This window comes from Desmodus rotundus, chromosome 5, assembly GCF_022682495.2.
Source record: "Desmodus rotundus isolate HL8 chromosome 5, HLdesRot8A.1, whole genome shotgun sequence".
In the NCBI taxonomy this organism is placed as follows: domain Eukaryota; kingdom Metazoa; phylum Chordata; class Mammalia; order Chiroptera; family Phyllostomidae; genus Desmodus; species Desmodus rotundus.
In genome coordinates, this window is record NC_071391.1 from 107,715,004 (window position 1) to 107,738,780 (window position 23,777).

Consider the following 23,777-nt stretch of genomic DNA (forward strand, 5'->3'; position numbering starts at 1 on the left):
TTTTTAGGAAGGAAGGAAAGGAATATTCATCAGCTGTTTTATTCTTCACTTTCTATTTTATCCTTATAGTAGCTTTGTATGAATTCACTATATTTTAATTTCCTCAGCTCAGGGTTTAAAGTGATTTACAAGATTTATAATTCAAAGGCATTCTGTTCTGTGAATGTATCAATGTAAATTTTATTTTATTTTATTTTTTGGTGGTGGGGAACAGTTGGTTCTTTTCTGTCTTGCCAGACCTTTAAGTTCCACCAGTTGCTTCATTTTTCCTGCATCACCCAATGTAAAAATAATGCTTCTTCTTCTTTTTTAACCCCATTTTCTACCCCAGAAGTAATGCCATCTCAAACATCTTGCAATTTTAATTCTCTTCCCTGTTTTCAGTGCTTTGATCTACTAGGACTTAAAAAAAAATGACAACACTTTACCATTTAGACATTAAGTAGCATTCAATTAAAGATAAGAAAGGAAGAAAATACATTAATCAACTTCTTAAATACTAGTTTCAGTAAAAGTAAACATACCTTTATTTGAAAGATAATTGTGTGAAAATTTTTATCATCATCAAATACTGCTGATAAACTTGGACCAAATCCACAAGTTTTTTCTTCAAGTTTGTTGTTAATGTAAGGACTGGTGAAAGCATCAAAATATGTATCAGGCACGAGAGTAGGAACTGATAACACAGTGTTCTGAAACTGATTAATTGCACCTGAAAGACCATCCTGTTAGAAAATAAAAATAAACGTAAACACATACATGGTTATATGTGTGAGTGTTCTTGAATTTTCTGAAATGCTAACATATATAAGAATAACTCATTTAACCATGCCAGAAACTGTGCCGATTCTAAGCATATGAGAAATCGGAAGACACAGCCTTGTCTTCAGGAAATATATTTTCTAATTGAGAGAGAAGAATATATGGAGTGTAAAAGATGCTTGGCTTCACTCTCACTTAAATTGGTGGCAATGGACATTTTGTGAAATTTACACAATCCTCCTCTGGAAGAAGCTACCAGAGTGGCTGTGCCTGAGCACCCAGCCCCACTGCCACACTGGGCCTTGCCACTGGGAGCCAGGGTCCAGGAACTATGGTATTTGCTGGGGAGGGAGCTGTCACCTCCCTGGCCCCAAAACACTGTGGGAACCACAAGCCTGACTGAGTCGGAATGAGGAGGCTGCAGAAAAGCCGAGGAGCCTGGAACAACAGGGGCAGAGAGAGGTGGTCGGGCAGCACTGGCTGTGGAGGCTGTGGCAGGAGTGCAGCGGCAGGAGCCCAGGCTAAGACTCACCAGAGGAAGCGCACGAGTGCCCCTCCATCGTCCTGTGTTTATAATTTTGCTGCTGAACTCTCCCCTCCCTTCCCCTACCCTGTCAAGATGACATGAGACTTGAAAGAAGACAATGCATACAGGATATATTCTATTGATTTGAGAGAGAGAGAAGTATTGGTGTAAGAGAGAAGCCATGATCGATTGCCTCCTGTACGTGCCCTGACTGGGGATCCAACCCGTGCCTGGAAGCCCTCTCAAGTCAGAGATGGATATTGTAGTGACTTGAGACATTTACTGACACACCCTTGGACCCAGTGCTGATAAGAGCCAGCTTTGCGGAGTAGTTTGGCCCACCCTGGGAATCAGCCACAAAATGTGGATTGCTTGTAGCTTTGAAAAGGCTGCTCAGAGCCAGATGTGGACAGCACCTGACATTGGTTCACACCAGACTCAAACATCAGAGCAGCATCCAAAGGGAAAAACCAGAAAGGAAGCACCAAGCTCTGCTGGGACCAATCCACTTTGTTCTTTCCTTATTATTTTCACTATTTCTTCTGTTTCATAGCCTTTTTATTATTTTTTATCTATTTTTTCTTTTATTTTTGGTGCTCTATTTTTTCTCATATCTCCTGTTTTACTTTTACCTTTGATTACTCCATTGTTCCCTTCTTCTCTCCTCTTATTATTTATGTTATGTTTTCTGTGTTCCTTTCTCTATTTTATTCTTTCAATTCATGACTAGTACTAGTTCTCTTCCCCTTCCTCCTCTCACAATCACTTTTCTCTCCTACCGTCTTTTCACATTCTTTTTCCTTTTCCCCTTTCTCTACTAATTCATTTCTCTTTCAGGTTTTATTATTCTTTGCTCTCTTGTTGATATTGCTGTTTTGGTTGGGGGAGGGGGTTGCTTGTTTTGGTGTTTCTGTGTTGTTTTGTTTTGTTCCGCCAGCACCTCTACAACAGCATACAAGATGTGGTAGGGCTTGAGCCTCTTAGTCAGCCACCCAGAGGGGAGATCCTACCAACGAATGGGCCAAAACAATTAAGACCCAAATACAACAGGAGAGTCCACATAACCCATACAAAGGACATTCCTAGAGTATCCAGATCAGGAGCGCAGGGAGTTTACATCAGTGTCTATAAGACGCTCACCTCAGAACAAAAGATATACACAGGCCGAAAGCGAAGGGTTGGAAAAAATATTCCATGCAAATGGACATAAAAAAAAGGTGTTGGAAGCAACTTTAAAACTCATCTGCCTTCTCATCTTACAGATGCATAAACAAAGAGATAAGTGGTTCCCCAAAGTCAAAGGGCTTATTAACTATAAAGTGGAGAATAGAATCTAGAGAGCCTGATTACTGGTGTTTTTGCACCACAGTATACCAGCTGACAGAAAATACAGATAGATCGGCTTAGTAATCTGTGCATGTACAAAATGTGGAAGGCAGAACCCTATAAAGTGGCTCCCAAGGTTCCCTCCCTCCCTCTGGTGTACATGCCCTGTGTGGGATGCCACTCCCCTGACAAGGTTACATTATATGGAAACTTGAAGGAATTTTGCAGGTATAATTAAGATCCTAATTCAGTTGACTCTGAGTTCAATTGAAAAGATGATTGTGCTGAGCAGATCTGAGTAAATGAAGCCCTTAAAAGAGGGATTAGGCCCTTCCTGAAGGAGCTGATAGAGTTTGACACAGGGCAAGGAACAATAGGTCATTTCTAGGTTCCAAGCTAGTTCCCATCTGACATCCCTCAAGAAAACAGGGACTTCAGTCCTACAGCTGCATAGCAATGAATTTTTCAAACAACCTGAGGGAATGTGGAAGTGGACCTGTTTCCAGTGGAGCCTCTGAAGAGACCTCATCCCAGCCTATGCCTGAATGGTGGCCTGGAGAGGTCTTGAGGCAGAGGGTGAGCTTGGCAGTGCCCAGACTCCTGAACACAGAAACTGTGAGATGATAAATGCTTGTTTTTTTTAAGCTGCAAAATTTGTTTTGTTCAATTACATTTGCCCCATTTTCCCCCATTACTCTCCCCCACTCCTTAACCACCCTCAGCTCCCACATTCAGTCCCTCCCCCTGCCCCCGTTGTCCTTGTCCATGGGTCCTTTATACATGCTCCTTGAAGACCCTGCCAAATTTGTGGTAACTTATTATACAGCAAGAAATAACTAAAACTGCAACATTTTCTCAGAGGCAGCATACTTAAAAAGATTTCAGAAATGGTCCTCACAACAGAGTGATTTCTTGAACCCATACTGACAGATGCCTATAATAAATTCTAAATTTTGTATAAAATATGTTCTCCTGATGGTATTCCTACCAAGCCTCTAATCTGTCTCAAGTTTTTAAAAAATGCTAAACTTTGAGATGATGTTATATGAAGAAACACACACCAGAAAGTCGTCCAAAGAAGGCTCAAAGAGTAGCGACTGCACTGTCAAAATCAGTTCTGTGAGAAACATGGGGATGAGAGATTCATCTTCTTCTTGCTTTTCCATCACAGCAGCCCCCTGAAACGAACACATCTGCAGTGTCATAAAGATCTGAATGCCAAGGAGTGAAATAGAAAACTTCTCTGTTACGAGAGGCATGCAAACTTAAGCTTATACAGTTAGCTGATTTTGTAATGTTGGCATATCTTTCAAAGAATATTACCACAGAATTAAAAAATGAAGGCAGATATTGAAAAACTACACAACAATATAAAAGTTCTCTCCTTGAAAATACACTATCAAAAAAATGGAAAGGCAAACAAGGAGCTGAAACAATATATCAGTAATGTATATAGCAGATAGAAGGTTAGTAATGTTTGAACAGAAATATACTTGATATACTCAATAGAAATATTTACTAATATAAAAATTAATACATAAATAGTAATGTACTTAGAAAAATGGGCAGATGTTTAAGAAAATAAGACATTTCTTAAAAGGAATATACAAATGATCAATCAACCTCCTCCTTCTCTTCCTGAAGATAGTTCCTTCAGTAACAGCACTTAGGGAGTATTGACTGTGTGTCAGGCAGTGCTGAGTATTCATGTAAAACCCACACCAACCACACGCAGCAGGTATCATTGGTACTCCCGTGCAAAGACAGAATCTGGAGGAGGACCCGTTGCTTAGTAAGTGGCAGACCCAGGTCTTTCTGATTGTCACACCTATGCTCTTATTCCTGCATTGGGGCAGCGATTAAGGGAATGTAACCCTTAAGAGCAGTGATGAACTACTTTGCATCCATCAGATAAACAAACATGAAGATGAACGATACTATCTAGTGTGCACATGGATAAGTGCTCCTTCGCAAACATTGCTGGGAAGCTTGCAGATTGACACAAAACATAACAGACGAGCATATTTTGACCCAACAATTCCACAGCTAGGAATTTCTCCTAAGGGGAAATATCAGAGATGTGTGAAGCATGTATAGACAAGGATGTTCTTTGCATCATTATTTGTGGTGAGAAAGTGATCAACAATAGAACATTATTTACTAATTCTACAAGATATATAGTACATTTCTATGTGAGAATTTTATATGAAAAATACATATTGACTTGGGAGATTTTTCACAAAACATTGTTAAATGGGGAAAGCAGGTGATACAGCAGTGAATATTTGCAATGTTTTTAGGTGTCTGGCACCAGCATGGAGTCGGGGAAGGCTTATTGGGAATTGTGGACATGGGTTAATATGATTTCTCTCTTGGCTATGCCGGAATGCACGTTCAAATTTGCACTACTTCATCTCAAACATCTCAAATTACTCTGTGTCTCTAAGGTCAGCTTCCTCCCCAGAGGTTCTCCACTCAAAGCACCAAGGTACGCTTCCATGACGTGCTGCTTCTCCCATCTAAGCTGCTGCCTATTTCTTTCATTTATACCGCCTTGTCTGCTTCTCTCTGCCAGTCCCTGCCCATGGTGACCCCCAAGCTGTAAGTTTCTTGGAGCAAGGGTCCTGTCTAGGATTTCCATCACTATACACCCAACACGCAGTGCAGGAATTGGTACACAGTAGGTACTTAAGAAGTATTTCTTGAATGAGCACATGAATAACCTTTAGCAAATTCTTATGGGCCAGCGGCATTTAGCACAGTGGATGCTCTCTAGTAAATATTTGCTGACGTGCTGATTTTCATTCTGCCATTTCGTATGTGTACGGTAGGCTCTGATTATACTGTGAAATCCTCTAGGCATTTCTCCCGTTTTTCTAGTCCACAGAAGAATAACATAAGCCAGATTGCGTAGTAAGCATGCAGTAAATGCTGACCAATTAATTTTGTCTGGATGTACCTTCTTATCAGTGACTTCCGGCTTCTCCTCAGTAATCCATTTCTGAATAATGTCTGCTGAAGGTGTTCGTTTTAGCTTGTCAGTGAGATAATTCAAAAGGGAGTTAACAGAATTTACTGTTATGACGTGCATTGTGCTCTCAATCAGATAATCATTTAGACGAATAAAGCTTGAAAAGAAAAAAATACAGCTTCAGTTTTCTATATTAATTACATATTTTTGAAAGTAACTCTATTTAAATTTTAAAATATAATTTCTTTTAATTTCCATTTATATTACAATATCACAGATTAATTGTCCAGAAGATTTGTTCTTGGACATTCTTTGTTTTAAAACACAAACATATTCACGTGTGTAGCATCAATTTAGCTAGGTGTTTTAACTATTCGATAGGATCGTAATAGCAATACAATTGTTATGGAAAAAGCACCTAGCTCATCTAGCCAAAAAGGGCTGTCAGGTTTTTTTTTTAAGCTTTAGAGAACTAATCAGTAAATATACAACATCTATAACTTAAATTCTGGAGGTAAATGTGTGAAATCTTTGCTATTGAGTCAATGTTATTTGATGGCATTTGCTAACCCAAAGATGCCAGTTTTGTTTCCTTACTCGAGTGCTTAGAAAGTAGACTGAGTCAGCAAGGCATTCTGAGGAACTTTTTGTTCGGCTTAAATGGAGCCCAAGGGGCCTCTAGTGCCTAGGGGCTGGTGATAGTGGCCTCAGGGACTGCTTCACTGACTTCTGTTGTGACATAGATAATATCACCACATTATCTCATATATAAACTGACACATCATTAATATTTATTAAATAGACAGCTGTAAAATTTGGGCTAAGTTAGTGAGCACTGAGTAACAGTAATCAGTGTTTTATAGTGCCACATACGGTTCAGACAGTGCCTGCTGACTGTCTGCAGGAGTGGTTTGTAGTACTTAAGGTTTAGAATGATGTGAAGTTCAAACTCTGGAGCAAAGTCGAGATCCAGCTGGGTGAGCAATGACAGAGCTAACCCTAATGAGGGAGAGTCCCCTGGTCAGGCCCTAGCAGAAAGGCTTTCCTCCCTGGTGTCCCTGTTGCAAAACCTTTGTCAGGAAAAGGGTGGAACTTTGTGTGGCAATGCAGCAATGTACAAATCCTTTTGTGCCTGACTCCTTACCATAGCCAGCTCCATGCTCCATGTTGGGCTAGTGAGAAACAAAGCCTTAGAGATCAAAGAGGAGCTCCTGGCCTTGGCCACGCCCTCTACTCTCTGCTAGCTTGCCATTCCCAGTGGCTGCTTTGCTGCAGGGCAGTTGAGGGGCAGGCTTCTAGAGCATGCATTCAGGTTACCATATGCTCTAAATCAACACTGTTAGTGAGTCCTATAATAAAGGCTTTAACGTTTAATGAAACTTGAGAATGATAGATGCCTTAATTTTTCTTAAAAGAATAATCATTTACCATGTCAGCCTCATGCAATGATGCCTTTTGTTGGCCTGCTCTGTGTATGTCATTTTCTCAGAGTCTGTATAAGCAGGCAACTCAATGAGACCTCCACTGTCTTGCACTTTATACTCATCTAAGAATAGCAGAAGACACACCAATAAGAATTCTTGTGTAAAAATTACATATTTTCCACTATGAATTAAAAGGCAAGCAAAATTTTTTTTAAAAAAACACACTCACCAAAATGCTTTTGTTCATGAGATAATTCAGACTCTAGAAAACAGTCCAGTTATCCAAAAGCATTTCACATCAAAGGATTTCAATTCAATAAAAGACTCTAGACAGTTTATTAACATTCGCTTTAACAGGATTTGATCTGTGTTCACAATGCCTTCTCTTTCCCAGGAATACTTTCACCCTCTTTTTCCAACTGCGTTTTAGTTATCCTTTACAGTACATGCCAGCTGAGGCCAGTCCTGAGAGCGTCCAGCTCTTTAATTTTAACAAGCCTATTGTCTGTTTAAGCACAGAGGCTCCGAGTTTACTATGAAATGCTTGTGAAATAGAGGTCCTGAAACCAGTTTAGAAATACTGTGCACAAGCGGGGGTAATGCAAGGAAAATGCTCTATTTTTTGCCCCTCCCCCCACAATATACATTGAATTGATAATCTATCAAGCAAGTCTGGAAGAACTGAAAAATAGGATTATTATTTAAACTTAAGAAAAGTAGAATAAAGAAAGAGTTAATATTTTAGAAAGCCACCACCTGTGATCCATTAAGCCTCTTTCCCCTGCCTACCATATTGTGCACAGTCATCGGGGACAAATCCCGCGGCATTGAGAGCGGTGCGACAGGCCCTCCTGACCACATCTTTTGCCTCATTTCGAAATTCTGCTAGGATCTTTGTCACCTAGATATTGACATGTGTAATTAGTGGTACCAAAGTAGCAATAATAGAAAAAGATCTCGAAACTTGTAGACAAAATTCCTTACCTCTTCCAGCCGAACGACTTGCGTGGCCTTAAATTCCTTCAGGGTGTAGGTGTGACCTTTTTCAATATAACAAAGCCTCATGAAACTCAACTGATAACACAGTTCATTTATTTTAAGAAGAGCTGGCCGCAAATACTGAATGAAAATAGACATACAACATTATTTGCTTTTTTAAACCTGTCTTTTTGAAGTATAAAGATGTTTAGAAAGCAAGAATGGTTAAGGAAAATAGCTCTATGTGTTTACTTTGGCTACAACTACATGTGCATACGTTAAAAGGAACACTTCTGAAATTTTGTTCTAAAAGTTTTCTTTGAATTATCAGATTTAAATTGTCTGAATTCCTTTCATATTATTTTGAATATATGTGTTTTCAGCTATAAAATTGAGGGCAAGTTACAGAGGACGTAGTAAATCTTAAATTTCACTTGGTTTGGCCAGGGGCCACTGAGAGGTTCTTTGAGTTTCCTTTAAGACTTTACAATATCTGGTGACCGATACCAATCTAAGATAGCGATTTGCACCTCATGGCACATGTAAACTAATTAATAAAATTTTGCAGCACGGCAAACAATATATTTTTTGCCAATCTGACAAAAAATAGGTATAATTGTGGTTCATTCACAGTGGACAGCTATTGCTGTGCTGGCTGCTGTCGTTTTTTATTTGACCATCTAAGGGAAAAGAGGTCAGTGCCTCTGACTAAATGATCATGTATTGCATGTTTTAAAAATTCTGTGGCACACCCATTGAAAATCGCTAATCTAAGAGACGGTGACAGAGAACAAAGACAAAGTTAACTTTAAATGTTCAGTGGGTAGAAAGTTGCTGAAAAGAAAGTTCAGTCATTGTTTAAAAACTATCTTGCAATGTGAGCTGGGGAAGTGAGTGGAAGCATTTTGTGAGATTCTGCTACATGATCTTAACTTAATCTTCCTTGGTGCCAACATCATAAATCTGAGTGCTAGGTTGTTGGCTCCAAAGGCACGTACTTTAAGAATGTTCCAAGGACGTTCATGTGACTTCCTCTGATCTAATCAAAGGAGGAGCAAATACATTATACAAACTTACCATTAATTTATTTGTATGTAACACTGGTTTATATATTATATACTTTTGGGGGAGTTTTCAAAATAGGAAAAACAACAGTTATTCAGACCAACATTTAATGCTTTATTTATTCTAAGTGTAAAGGGAAGTTATAATTAATAGAGTCCTAAACGAAGAGAGTTTTGTGAGAAAACATTTGGAGACACTTAAGGTTCATCTCATGGGATAATTTGCATAATAAAAAAGAAGCGAAAGTGTAGAGGCTAAGTCTATGAACTGAAATAAGATACTAAATAAACTAACCGAGTACAGGAGTAGGGATGAGAATTTAGTGAAAATGGGGCTGTGAAAGCAAGGAAGTCCTGAGTAAAGGACTCTGGGCAAAGTCCTTAAAGCAAAATTATAAATTCTATTTGGTAAAGGCACAGAAAGTAAGGATCCAAGTGGAAAGCAGAACTGACACTGATGACCTGCCAAAAAGTGAGAGTTTAGACTGTGGGGAATTTTTTGGAAGAAAATATATATAATCTAGGAAATTAGTTTAGCTTAACCTAAATATTTGGCTGTCAGCATAAAGGACACATGGGAAAACAGTTGTGGGTATGAGAGAGAGTGGAGGTGTCCACCCCCCTCTTCCCCCGCCTTGTTTTTTCTGCTGTTTGTTACTAAATTGCAGATGCATCTGGGTTAGGTGGCTCATTCTTGGGCTGTTATATCAATAGTGCCCCTTGAAGGTGATAAGGATTAAGCATTATTTTGAGTTATTAGCAGGATTACAAGAGGAGGAAGAATTTGTCACCTGGATGGTGGGTTTCAATATGTGAAAGATTGAGATAGCTATAATTTTTGCTGCCTAGGCCACTTTCTTTGACCTACGTACAAGTCCTCTGGTGATAGAATCCCTCTTTCTTATGGGAGACTCATTACTATATGGTTTTGATAAGGCTGACCCCTCACTTTCTTCATCACATGAATGAGGAATTGGCACACAACCAGGCCTGGTTTATCAGAGCATTCCTAGCTGTGCAGTGATTGGTTCAAGATGGGGCATGTGGACAAACTGAGCCAATCAGTGTTCTCTCCAGCATCTCCAGCAAGAGATGTTCTCTTTTCACTGAAAGAGCCAGCTGCAACTAGAGCTGGAGGTGGTGTTCATTCTAAAAGCCAAACTGAGAATTAAACAGACACAGAGAGATACAGAACTGAAAGATGAAAAGAGGAAAAAATAAAGATGACAAGATTGCTGAATTCAACCATCATAAAGGTATTATTCACCCCTTGAACTTCCTTATTATATGAGCTTTGATTTGTTATTGTTGTTAAAGTTCATTTAGTTTGAGTTTTTGCCAGTTGCATTGAAAGGAGTGTCAATACTTCAGAGATGGGAAATCAGTGTTTTTCATCTGGGGGTTGGTGACTGGCTCAGAAAGCCTATAGGGAAGCTTTAGAGACTTTGGAGGATAAGTGCAGAAGAGCTGCATTTGCTATAAAAAATTCTGTAAAAATCAGGGTCATCTGAGACACCATGTCTTTTGTTGGAATGCAGGAACCCTTAGGGTGGGCTGGTCTTGCATTCACCACGGCACCAAACCTTCAATTTGCCCTAACCTTAGTCATCGGAACATCTGGGTGATCTGTACCATTTGGCACTTCCAGAACCCACTAGAGCTGTAGGTCTTGGTCTAGCCAGAGATTCTAGGCTTGTGTTCTCATGTACGTTTCTGACCCAGTGTAGAAAATGCTTCAGCAAAAGGGATGAGGGACATCCCTTCAAAAGTGGAGGAATAGTTATATAAATCTATGATATGTAAATCTAGAGAAAAGTAAAATCTGGAAATGTAGGAGACTAGAAGACACTTAAAAAAAGAAGGCATAGTCCCAGATTACTTCATTGGTAAATTCTACCAACCATTTAAAAAAAAATGAATGCCAATTCTTCATAAACTCTCACAAAAAAAACAAAAGAGGGAACATTTCCCAAATCATTCTACAAAGCCAGTATTATCCTATACTAAAACCAGATAGACAAACACATCCCAAGGAAAGAAAAAAGTGTTGACCTATCTTCCTTATGAATATGTATATATATATATATTTGCAAATATCCTCAACAAAATACTAGCAAACCAAATGTAGCAATATATAGAAAGGATTATACATAATAATCAAAAATTATTTATCCCAGGGATGCAAGGTTGGTTAAATATCTGAAAATCAATTATTATAATAAATTATACCAATAAAGGAAAAGTTACATGACTATCTCAGTAGATGCAGAAAAAGCATTTCACAGATTCATAATAACTTCATGATAAAAACATTCAACAACTAGGAGCAGAGAGTAATTTCTTCATAACATCATACTTAACAGTAAAAGATTAAAAGCTTTCCCTCTAAGATTAGGGACAAGACAAGTATTTCTGCTCTTGCCACTTCTATTCAACAGAAGGTTCTAGCCAGGGAACTTGGGCAAGAAAATTAAATAAATGTCATCCGTGTTGGGAAGGAGGAGTAAAACTATCTATTTGCAGATGACATATTCTTGTGCACAGAATATCCTAAAGAATACACACAAAGAAACACACATGTACACACCAATTAGAATCAATCATAAATTCTGTAAGTTTCAAAAAACAGGCTCAATATATAAAAATAAAATACACTGTTATATTTTAATTGCAAAGGATATTCAAAGTAAATATACATACTATATGTATACATGCTATTGATATATTCTACATATGTACTATATATATGTATAAAACCTAAATGAAATTTAAGAAAGCAATTCTACTTATAATAATATCAAATATAATAAAATTTTTAGGAATAAAGTTAACAAAGAAATTCAAAATATATACTATAAAAACTACAAAACATTGTTGAAAGAAATTCAAGAATATCTGAGAAAATGGGAAGGGATTATATAAATGTTCATGGACCAGAAAAAATAATATTGTTAAAATGACAGTCCCTATCAAAATCACAACTGACTTTTTTGCAGAAATTGACAATCCGATGTTAAAATTTATGTGGAAGTTCAAGGGGACCAGGGAACTCACACTTCCTAATTTCAAAACTAGCTACAAAGCTACAGTATTCAAGACAGTGTGTTATTGGCATGAGAATAGACATAATACATAGAATAGAGTTGAGTTCAAAAACCCTAACATTTATTGTCAGATGATTTTTGGCAAGGGTGCAAGACAATTCAATGGGGAAAGAAAGTTTTTGCAAAAAATGGTGCTGGGACAACTGGATAGTCACATGCAAAGGAATGAAGGTGGACTCCTACAATACACTGTAAGCAAACATTAACACGAGATGATTCAAGGACCTAAATGTAAGAGCTAAAACTATGAAACAATTAGAAGAAAACTTAGGAGTAAATCTTTGTGACCTTGGACTAGGCAAGTTTTTTTTAAGATATAATACCAAAAGCACAAGCAGCAAGGGAAAAAATAGATAAAATGGACATCATAAAAATTCAGAATTTTTATGCTAAAATCATAATTGTATACCTTAAATGGGTGAATTATATAGTACACGAGTTATATTTCAATAAAGTTATTATAAGGAAATGTAGGCACAAGTGCCAATAACGTTGGTTACTGAAAAACATTTATAAAATTTTCCAGGACAACTTTACCTTTCCCTTCAACCTAGTCTGAGGAAATTAGCCCCACTCACTCCAATTAAGTGATTGCAAATATAACACTAGTGTTAAATGTGTGGGTTATTATAACATCTAACAGATACTTAAGCCAACATAAATGGGGCTGTTATTTAGGTCAATCTAAGATTAAAAGGATGAGAACTTTCTAGTTTGCTAGGGTTACATTTAAGAGAAGAATTTATCAAGACCAAAACATTATTGGTAAGAATGGTAGACAGAGAGAATGACAACTCAGCACATATAACAGAACAAGCTTTAAGGATTGATAGGTTAATTTCAGAGACAAATGCAGAAAGAACTACTTTACACCTAGTAACAAATTTATGAAATATATAGTATCCAAGACCTGGGAAAGATGAAAAGTGGAAAGAAAGTAGTAAAACAGGTCCAAATAACTGATGGATCCTTCATGAAATTAGAGATCTAGGGCTTGAATTTGATATCAAGAAGGATTAGAATATTTCCACAACTCAGAATGCTTGGTGGAATGGATGACCTGAGATAGTACATCTTATGCTTTTGTTTTGCTCTAATATCTGTGTTAGCCACATTCTTTTAATGTTACTTTATTGTATGTCTGATATCTTGATAACGATCTTTCAGATTACCATATGCAAAGTGAATAAAAAATGAACTTGAGTCTTCTGATTTGAGAGGGTGGTGACTAATGGTGATGCCAGTTCACCCCAGGTGCTACGTAGAAAACTTCCAATGCAAATTGAAATCAGTGCATCGGTAGAGATTTTAAATATGGACACACACCTTTGAACAGTAACATTTTTCATGATTACCTACCCTGTCCTCCAAAGTAAATATTAAACTTTTCTCTACTGTCTGAACCCATGGTAAAAGAAACCCATGATACACTGGGAGGTCCTGGCCCATGAAAACAAGCCCCTAAATTATTCTGGACTAAAAAGTTTAGAATATCTCAAAGATGAGAAGCGGTAATAGGGTTTTCCAGCCTACAGTGCTCAAAAAGATACACCAGTTTCCTGATCAACAATAGAGGGGTCACGAATCCAAGCCTGAGGCTGCTTCTGTCAAAGGGGACCTGTGCAAGTCTCACACTTAGGCATTTTACAGCCCTAAGTTCAGAAACCCCACTAGACTGCCAGACTCTTAAACAAAAAGATGAAAGTTGTCATCATTTAGTTAATATTAAATATCATATTAGATGAACTATTCTATTTCAGGGATAGTCTGTATCAACACCTCTAATAGATTCACACTTTGTTTTTCTGTAATTCTTCGAAAATATGATTAACAAATACATACACGATTCACAATGAACAGATTTTTTTGTAGAGATTTTCGAGATCCACTGATCTTCTTGGAGCGCACATTCTTCTTCCACACATTAAAAGCTTTCCATTTCCGGAAAAGTGAAAATAATGGAATCCTACTGAGTTCTCTGTGATATAGGTATTCCTGTTCCCATCGATCAATTTCGATAAATTCAATGTCATCATTATAAATGTGTGTGACTGCCTTTTTGCTAATGGTATAGTAGTCATTTTTGTTGATGTTCTCGTAATTTACAACTCTATAAAAAATAGAAATTGGGGCAAGTGAATAAAGTATTCAGTACAAAATTAAGCAATTACATTACTTTTTGTTTTAAAGAGATAAAACATTCCTGGAAAACAAATATTATTTAAAATTTCTAAATATTCTGACAAACTAATTTTAGATTAAATAAATTACTCAAGAAAAGGAGGAGGAGCTGTTTTTTAAACCACAGTTATAGCTCTTAAAGTTTTCACAACCTTGATGATATAGTGCATAATTTCAGTTACATGGTGTTTATAAAAAAGTCAATTACAGATTTTTACATAATAGCCACATATGAAAGCTACCTGGGAATAAGTTTTTATTTGTAACTAACTCTTTATAAACTATTCAATAATAATAGTGTAAAAAAGTTTTATACTATCCAGAATTATGAGAAAGCAAAGCAAAAATATGATTTAGATAAAATTAGAATCAAGACCCAGATTAAGCTAAAAATAGGTCTAATTTATCACATAAATACTTAAATACTATTCAGAAATTGTTTTTTCAAGATATCCCTCTTTCAACTGTCATCAAGAGTATACTTCAACTTTATATATTACAGGAAATAGATCAAGTAAAGAAGACAAACAAGAATGGCATAAAAAAGAAGTAGAGATGGGTGAAGGAAACAAAATAATGAGAATGCAAAGGACCAATTCTCTAAAACTTCTTAAAATAAGAACTTTCTTACAGGTACAAATATATTTTCTACAATTTTAGCTTTAATCTTGAAATGTTGAATGCAACTTAAACATTCAATAGTAGAACAAGTGTGAAATATATTATGATATAGCAAGTTATTAAAATATATTTAGGAATTTAGGAAAATAAAATTTATGAAGCTTCTATGGTAGTTTAGAACAATAAGATAAAGGTTAAGTGTAAAATAAAACCCCAATTGTTTCTATGTTAAAACTACGCAAAAATTATATATACTAGCAATTAGGCAGGAATACTCCTGTGAAAATCAACTGTTTCCCACATCTACGTTCTCGTCTAGTCCTTACTTAGCTCTGCATTCTGAACCTAAAGTTCATGGATGACCCTTTAGTATAGCCTTCAGTCATCTGTGAAATCCCTGAAATTGTATGTAAACAAATCTACATACGTATATAAGTTTTTAAGGAATTAGAACAAAATTCTTATATGCTTTGGGTCTGTTAATAAAAAGAACTAAGAAACACTGGCATAAATAATTTTTTTATTGTTGTTCAGTTACAGTTGTCCCGCCTCTTCCCCCATTGCTCTTCCCTGTCCCTCCCCCCACACTCCCACAGTCAACCGCCCACATTGTCCATGCCCATGAGTCCTCTCTTCGTGCACCTTTGCTTTTCCCTTCCCCTTCTTTCCTGTTATCCCCCTCCACCCTCCCCTCTGGTCACCATCAGTTTGTTCTTTATTTCCAATTTTTATTGTAATAAAACTAAGTAAAAAATTCCTTTTTAAAAATTAGAACTGAACCGGAATGAAAGCAAACCCAAACCAAGCACACAAGGGGAGCTGGGGGCTGGTGGTGCTGGGGGAGGGGGAAAGATTGAGGGTGGCCCCCCTACTTTGGTGCTGCAATGGAAAAGTATCAACCTGTTCAAGCTTGTATCTGAGTCCACTATCTGATTCTCTGTGTTCTAATTAACTCCCACCAGAAATTTCTGGGAAAATAGAGGTTTTACATGTTGCTGGCCAGGTATATGGGAAATGAAATGTTTTTCTTTTCTTTTTTTTTTTTTTTTTGTCAACAACTGAAGCTATAATTAGGACATTCTTGAAGAGGTTCTCTCCAAAATGTGAAATTTCAACTTGTCTCTTAAACTGTAATCAACTTCAGGTGTTTCATTAACATTAGGTCATCAAACCAACCTAAAATCAAGAACAAGCAGTTCAGCACAGCCCTGGTGCATGTCTGGAAAACTCACCCTGTATGGGTCAATTTACTACTAAAGACCCTTCTAGAAGGTGGCAGGTGTGGTCCATGATGTTGAATTTTAATTTATTGGTGCTCAGTGTCACTGAGAAATTCTTTTTATTTATATTTTCCTACCTACTCAAGATCCTCATTCTCAACACCCTGGGCCTTTTTCTTCTCTACAAATCTCCACTCTGAATAGAGCAAAAGAACACATGTGAGTCTTTCTCAAAGATTGAGTCACCAGTATCAAAATCATCTGGGGTGCTTATTAAGAATCCAGATTTCTGGGTCCAACATAGAATCAGAATCTTTATGTTTGGGGCTCAAGATTCTAGTTCAACAAGCTCACTGGGTGATTCTGAACCATGGAATTTTATTTGAAAACAAGCAATAACAACAAAATTTGTTGATAAGGTGGGCTCTCTCTTGTACCTCACTTGAAAATCACCATTCTGTATTTTTTCCTCTTGAGTGTAACTCTCATGCTTTCTTCCAAATGGTGATGGAGAAGAGTCACCTCACTTTTTTGTCATTCTCCTGGCTTTGGGTTACTTTTCCTTTGTATCTAAAAATGTGCACAACTTCTCTTTAACTTGTAGAAAGCTTCCCTTTAGCTTGTAGAAAGTGTTTTCTTGATGCTGCTGCCTATTGAACATAAAATCCCATGTCTTCTTCCTTCTCTTGAGCTTCCTTTGTAATGGTGTGTATCAGTTGGCCAAATCCTCCCCATCTATTCCTTCTTAAAGTTTCCAGAAACCTGTGCTATTCCTCACTACTCTAAAAAACTTATCTTCTCAAAGATGAGGAGGGACTTCTTTCAAGCCAACACAGTTGGTAGGTAGAAGGGGCAACACGGTCAAGAAAAAGCTTTTCAAGAATTAATAGGGCCTATGCACAATTCTCTGTAACCCTATTTTTCTCAGACTTTGCAGTTCGTTGCTGAGGGGTTTCTCCCCAAATGTATTCCTTGGACATCTTTGCTTCGCTCCGCACACTCCATCTCAGAGGGCTTAGCCATTTCAGGAACTGACCCACCACTCCTACGCTTCTGACTGACTTATTCAGTCTTTCTTGGCATTCAGGATTCAGCCTCAAACTTCAGCTGCCTCCTGGATAGTTGCTTTGGATATTTGTTCCGTCCAGGTCTTTCTTTGAGGAGATAATCAGGAAAAAATATGCTTTCTTTAACACCTAAAAAGAGAACTTGGTTTGTTCAAGTTCTGTGCTATAAAGTTCCTACTTTACTGGTAAAGAAGATGGCTTTATGATCCTATCAATTAAACAGATCCTTGGATCGTTAACTAATCAGACTGAGATGAATGTCTTGAATAAAATTTAAGTATGCTTTACTGGAAAAGTGACAGTCCTATTTTCCTGCTGTTCAACATAGAATCAAGGAGTCCCTTTTCAAAAGTATTTTGCTCTAGAACAGAGGTGTCCACACCATGGCTTGTGGGCTGCATGCAGCCCAGGATGGCTACGACTGTGGCCCAACACAAAGTCGTAAATGTACTTAAAACCCTTTTTTTGCTCATCAGTTTTCATTAGTGTTTGTGTATTTAATGTGTGACCCAAGACAACTCATTCTTCCAGCATAGCCCAGAGATGCCAAAAGGTTGGATCCCCTGCAAACTGCCTCTGTTCATCTGAAATGTAACTTAGGCTCCAAGACTTCTACTCATTTTTAAAAGCATGTGTGTCTCATTTGAGAGAATCATTTGTAGAGAGAGAATTGCATGGACCTTGAGGTAGGTCATAAATTGTCCTGTTTCTGTTCATTTTGGATATAACTCAAAGTACATTTAGTAAGGTTCTAAAAAATTATTTCTCCACCTGGAATTAATTCGATTTTCCAAAACAATAAGATCTCAATGTGATTTGTTATTTGAAATAGCAGCTCTGTTGTACCTCACAGTGACTGAAAATGCTTCTGTTGCTCTTTAAACCAGTCTTCCAAGACTAACATTGCAGAAACATGATTTCTGTCATGAGACCTTTCTGCTCAAGAACTTCGAATAGCCTCCTGTTGCTTGTATCATTAAGTCCAAATCATTCTGCCCGGTGTTTGTGGGACTCCTCTCCTGTCTCATACCAGTTTCTTCCCTGTGCACACAAATCTTCCTGTTTAGTCAGGCTGGTTTCTTTATCATATCCATCTTAGGCTGTGTTTGAACACACACATGCCTTTGTTCACCCTGTTCTCTCTTTCCATCTCTTTCTGATTTCTACAGTGAGAGAGTAATTCCTTACTTGCTCTAAGGTAGCAGGATAAATTAGATAAGCTCACATGGCTCTATGCAAATCTAAGTTCTCTTGTTTTCATTATTATATAACTTTGTTATGATTTCAACATATTTATTGGATGAAGGTAAGTAAGAAAGTGCCTGCAAAGACATTAGCCATTTCCTGACTTCACATTTATAAACTCTATCTGTTTGATGATGGTTTAGATCTGACCTAAACCAGAGAAGAGGAATGGCTTGCTTTGCTTCTCATATGATTAACCAGAAATGGTAAAATACCTAACAAGAAACTACTTTTTACCTAGAAAATTAGACAAAGGCATAGCTAAGAAGAATCTTCCAAGTGTCTTCGATAAGAGAGTGCTCTAGGGCCCACGGTTCTCAAGGTATGGGCCTTGAAACAGCAGCACGTGGGAAGTGCAAACTCCTAGGCTGTACTCCGGACCTACTGCTGCTCTAGGTGTGTGGTGTGCTAAGCTGATTGAATGTTAGTATCACTGGGTGTGTTTTAAAGAAATACTGTTGGTTAGGCTCCACCACAAACCAATTAAATCTCTTGGAGTAGGGCCTAGATAATTCTAATTAGCGGCTAAGGCAGAGAACCATGGCTCTAGGTTCTTCAAGTTTTTATATGAAATTAAGCCATACCTATTAAATTGTCATAGCCCCAGACATAACAGACTTAGGAACTATCTGAGAAGCAACTTGATTACTTAAAAAGTAATATGGCCCAAGCCTAGTGTAGATGTTTATATGGTTCTACCACCCCAAGTCACATAATTATTTTTCACAGAATCCTAATTATAGCAGATATCTCAAAAGGAAGGTTTCCTTGGTTATACAGGACAGAAATGTGTAATTAGCATTATTTAACTCATGGTGTCTTAATCCTAGCACTACTGACATTTTGGTCCAGGTAATTCTCTGTTGTGTGAGGCTGTCCTGTGTATTTTCCCTCTTGATAATAGTAGCACCATCCTCTCCAATTATAACCAAAAATGTCTTCAGACATCTCCACATGTATCCTGAGGGAAAGGCTCTTCCAGGTCGAGAACCAGTGGTTTAATTTCATGTTTTTCAAATTTACATAATCACAGAAATTGTTTTATACCACCTAACTATTAATATCACTTAGATCTAATGTTCCTGGAAATGTACACCGGGAAACAGTGAGGTAGAGGAGATGCTGTGTCCTCTTTCTTGGCTTTCTAAGGACTATAAAGATGCTTTTGGGGTTTTTTGGGGGGTGGTGGTGGGTGTACTCTGCCATACATCCTAGCTTATCCATTACATTCTAATATCTTTAAAATTGACATTGCAGAGAAAATTAAGTCATAGAATTAAAGATGGGAATATCACATATGATTCTGAGTTTCATATCTGCAAATCACAAAACAATATCAAATAGCAAAATTCTTCATATAACTCTACCTCAATTTCCTCATCTTAAGTATAGAGAGTACCTTTTTAATTAAATTTATTGGGGTGACATTGGTTAGTAAGATTATAATAGTGTCAAGTGTGTAATTCTATAATACATCATCTGTACATTGCATTGTGTTCACCCCCCAAAGCCTAACCCCCTTCCGTCACCATGTATTTGGCCCCTTTATCTTCTTCAATCCCCCAACCCCCTTCCCCTCTGCTAACCATATACTGTTGGCTATGTCTATGAGTTTTTGTTGGCTTTATTTGTTGTTTTCTGTTTTGTATTCCACTATGAGTGAAATCTTGTTTTTTCCTGTCTGAGTTAATTCACTTAGCATCACATTCTCAAGGTCCATCCGTATTGTCGCAAGTGGCAATACTCCATCTTTTCTTATGGCCGAGTAATATTCCATTGTATATATGTGTCAAATCTTCTTTATTCAATCATCCATTGGAGCACACTTAAGTACTTTGCAATCTTGGCCACCATAAATAATGCTGTAATAAGTATAGGGGTACATGTATCTTTATGAATAAATGTTTTTCAAATTTTAGGGGTTAGATACTCAGAAGAGGGATTGCTGGGTTACATGGTAGCTCTATTCTTAATTTTTTGAGGAACCTTCATACTATTTTCCATAGTGACTGCACCACTTTACATTCCCACCAGCAGTGCATGAGGGTTCCTTTCTCTCCACAACCTCTCCAACATTTGTTATTTCTTGTCTTGCTGATAATAGCCATGTTAACAGGTATAAGGTGGTATTTCATTGTGGTTTTGGTTTGTATTTCCCTTATAGCAACTGAAATTGAGCGTCCTTTTATATATTTGTTGGCTATTTGTATGTCTTCTTAAGAGAAATGTCAGTTCAGGTCCTCTGCCTGTTTATTAAGAAGGGGAAGGGCCTCGTTAAAGAACAAGTATAAACGGCCCATGGGCATGAACAATAAGGTGGGGATTGACTGTGAGAGCAGGGGGATGGGTGGGGCAGAGGAGAGTAATGGGGGAAAATTGGGACAACCATAATTTAATAATAATAACATTTTTAAATGAATTGTTTTTTGTTGTTATTTGAGTTCTTTATAAATTTTTAATATTAGACCCTTATCAAAGGTATTGTTTGCAAATCTTCTCCTGTTCTGTTATCTTTTTATTTTGTTAATGGTTTTTCTTATTCTTTTTTTCTTTATTTTTTGTTGACACTATTACAGATGTCCCCATTTCGCCCCTCTTTGCTTGCCTCCACCCAGCCCCCCGCCTCCTTCCCTCTGGCCTTCCCACTGTTGTCTGTATCTATGAGTTATGCACTATGTTCCTTGACTAATCCCTTCACTTTCTGTCATCCAGTCCTCCCCTCCCTGACAGCTGTCAGTCTGTTCCATGTGTCCATGCTTCTGTTTCTATTTTGTTCATCAGTTTATTTTGCTCATTAGATTCCACATATAAATGAGATCATATGGTATTTATTTTTCCCTGACTGGTTTATTTCATTTAGCATAATAATCTCCAGGTCCATTCATGCTGTCACAAAAGGTAAGATCTCTATTTTATGGGCCTTGTACTAGTCCATTGTGTAAATGTACCACAGCTTTTTTATCCATTCATCTACTGATGGGCACTTAGGCTGTTTTCAGTACTTGGCTATTGTAAATAATGCTGCTATGAACATTGGGGTGCATAGGTTCTTCTGAATAGATATTTCAGGATTCTTAGGGTATAATCCCAGCAGTGGAATTGCCGGGTCAAAAGGCAGTTCCATTTTTAGTTTTCTGAGGAAATTCCATACTATTTTCCACAGTGGCTGCAACAGTCTGCAATCCTACCAACAGTGTACTAGGGTTCCCTTTTTTCCACAAACTCGCCAGCTCTTGTTTGTTGATTTTTTAATTTCTTTCTCTTGTCTGATTGCTTTGACTAGAACTTCCAGTACTGTGATGAATAACAGCGGTGAGAGTGGGCATCCTTGTGTTGTTCCTGACCTTAGGAAAAAGCTTTCAGTTTTTCAACATTGAGTATGATATTAGCTGAGGGTCTGGCATTTTTGGACTTTAGTATGCTGAAGTATTTTTCTCCTATACCCATTTTATTGAGAGTTTTAGTCATAAATGGATGTTGTATCCTGTCAAATGCTTTTCTGCAACTTGTGATGTGATCATATGACTTTATCTTTTATTTTCTTCATATGGTGTACCACATTGATCCATTTGTTTCTGTTGAACCATCCTCGTACCCCTGGAATGAACCCCACTTGGCTGTGATATATTATTTTTTTAAAGATTTTATTTATTTATTTTTAGAGAGAGGGACAGGAAGAGAGAAAGAGAAGGAGAGAAACATCAATGTGTGGTTGCCTCTTATGCACCCCCTACTGGGGATCTGGCCTGCAACCCAGGCATGTGCCCTGACTGGGAATGGAACCAACAACTCTCTGGTTCCCAGGCCAGTGTTCAATCCACTGAGCCACACCAGCCAGGGCCGATATATTATTTTTTAATGTATTGTTGTATTAGATTTTCCAGTATTTTGTTTAGAAATTTTGCATCTACATTAATCAGAAATATCTATCATTTTCTTTTTTTTATGTTTTCCTCTCCAGATTTTGGTATCATGGTAAAGTTGGCTTCATAAAATGAATTACAAAGTGTTGCCTCCTCTTTAATTTTTTTGGAAGAGTTTGAGAAGAATAGGTATTAAATCTTCTTTGAATATTTGGTAGAATTTACTAGTAAAAATATCTGGTCTTGAACTTCTACTTTTGGGGAGATTTTTGATGATTGTTTCAATTTCATTACTGTTGATTGGTCTCCTTAGATTTTCCAGTTCTTCATGATTCCATCTAGGGAGGTTGAAACTCTAATATAGTGGATTTGGTGGTGTATAGTCTTTCATCACATTCTTGTTCAGTCCTTTGTATTTCTTTGGTGTCTTTTGTAACTTCTCTTTCATTTCTGATTTAGTTTGAGTCTTTTATCATTTTTTCCCTTGGTCTAGCCAGAGGTTTGTCAACTTTATTAATCTTTTCAAAAAACCAGCTCTTTGTTGCTTAATTTTTTATTGTCTTTTTGTTCTCTATTTCATTTAATTATGCTCTAATTTGTACTTTCTTCCTTCTGCTGACTTTGTGCTTCAATTGTTATTCTTTTTCTAGTTCTTTAAGGTGAACTATTAGGCTGTTTCCTTGGGATTTTCTTGTTTCTTGAGGTAGGCTGTAATGATAAAACTTACCTCTTATTACCACTTTTGCTGTATCCCCCAAATTTTGATGTCATATTGTCATTCTCATTTGTCTCTGTGTATCTCTTGCTCTCTTCTTTTATTTCTTCTTCAACCCAGTCATTGTTTAGTAGTGTGTTGTTTAGTAGTAATCTCCACGTTTGTGATTTTTCCTGCTTTCTTTTTGCAGTAGATTTCCAATGTCAAAGCACTGTGGTTGGAAAATATGCTTGGTATGATTTCAGTCTTCTTAAATTAGCTGAGGCTAGCTCTGTGTCCCAACATATGATCTATCCTTGAGAATGTTCCATGTATACTAGACAATAATGTATATTCTGGCACTCTGCAATGAAAAGCTCTGTAAATATTGGTAAAGTCCATTTGGTTAAATGTGTCATTTAAAGTCAGTATTTTCTTATTAATTTTCTGTGTGGATGATCTATCCATTATTTTCAATGAGGTGTTTTGGTCTCCAATTATAGTTGTTTCTTTTTTGTGAGTTTCTCTCTTTAGTTCTTTTTTTGGGGGGAGGGATATAACCTGTTTTTATTTTTATTTTTTATTGTTGTTCAAGTACTGTTGTTTCCATTTCCCCCCATCACTCCTCTGCCACCTGCCCCATCCCTCCCTGCCTCCCACCCTTGATCCTATCCCCTTTGGCTTTGTCCATGTGTCCTTTATGTATGTTCCCTGATGATCCTTCCCCCTTT

The 23,777-nt window shown here is 37.3% G+C and overlaps 1 protein-coding gene across 1 annotated transcript in view; it reads right to left on the reverse strand.

The window, feature by feature from the left end:
- The window catches only part of DNAH6 (dynein axonemal heavy chain 6), a 241,862-nt gene that overhangs the window by 202,451 nt on the left and 15,634 nt on the right, over positions 1–23,777 (reverse strand). The window contains exons 5-11 of the mRNA XM_045193849.3: positions 13,998–14,265; positions 7,994–8,128; positions 7,799–7,910; positions 7,014–7,131; positions 5,574–5,742; positions 3,676–3,792; positions 525–725 (exon numbers count right to left, since the gene is read on the reverse strand). Coding sequence (XP_045049784.2) covers positions 525–725; positions 3,676–3,792; positions 5,574–5,742; positions 7,014–7,131; positions 7,799–7,910; positions 7,994–8,128; positions 13,998–14,265 — 1,120 coding nt within the window. The remainder of the gene's footprint in view (positions 1–524; positions 726–3,675; positions 3,793–5,573; positions 5,743–7,013; positions 7,132–7,798; positions 7,911–7,993; positions 8,129–13,997; positions 14,266–23,777) is intronic.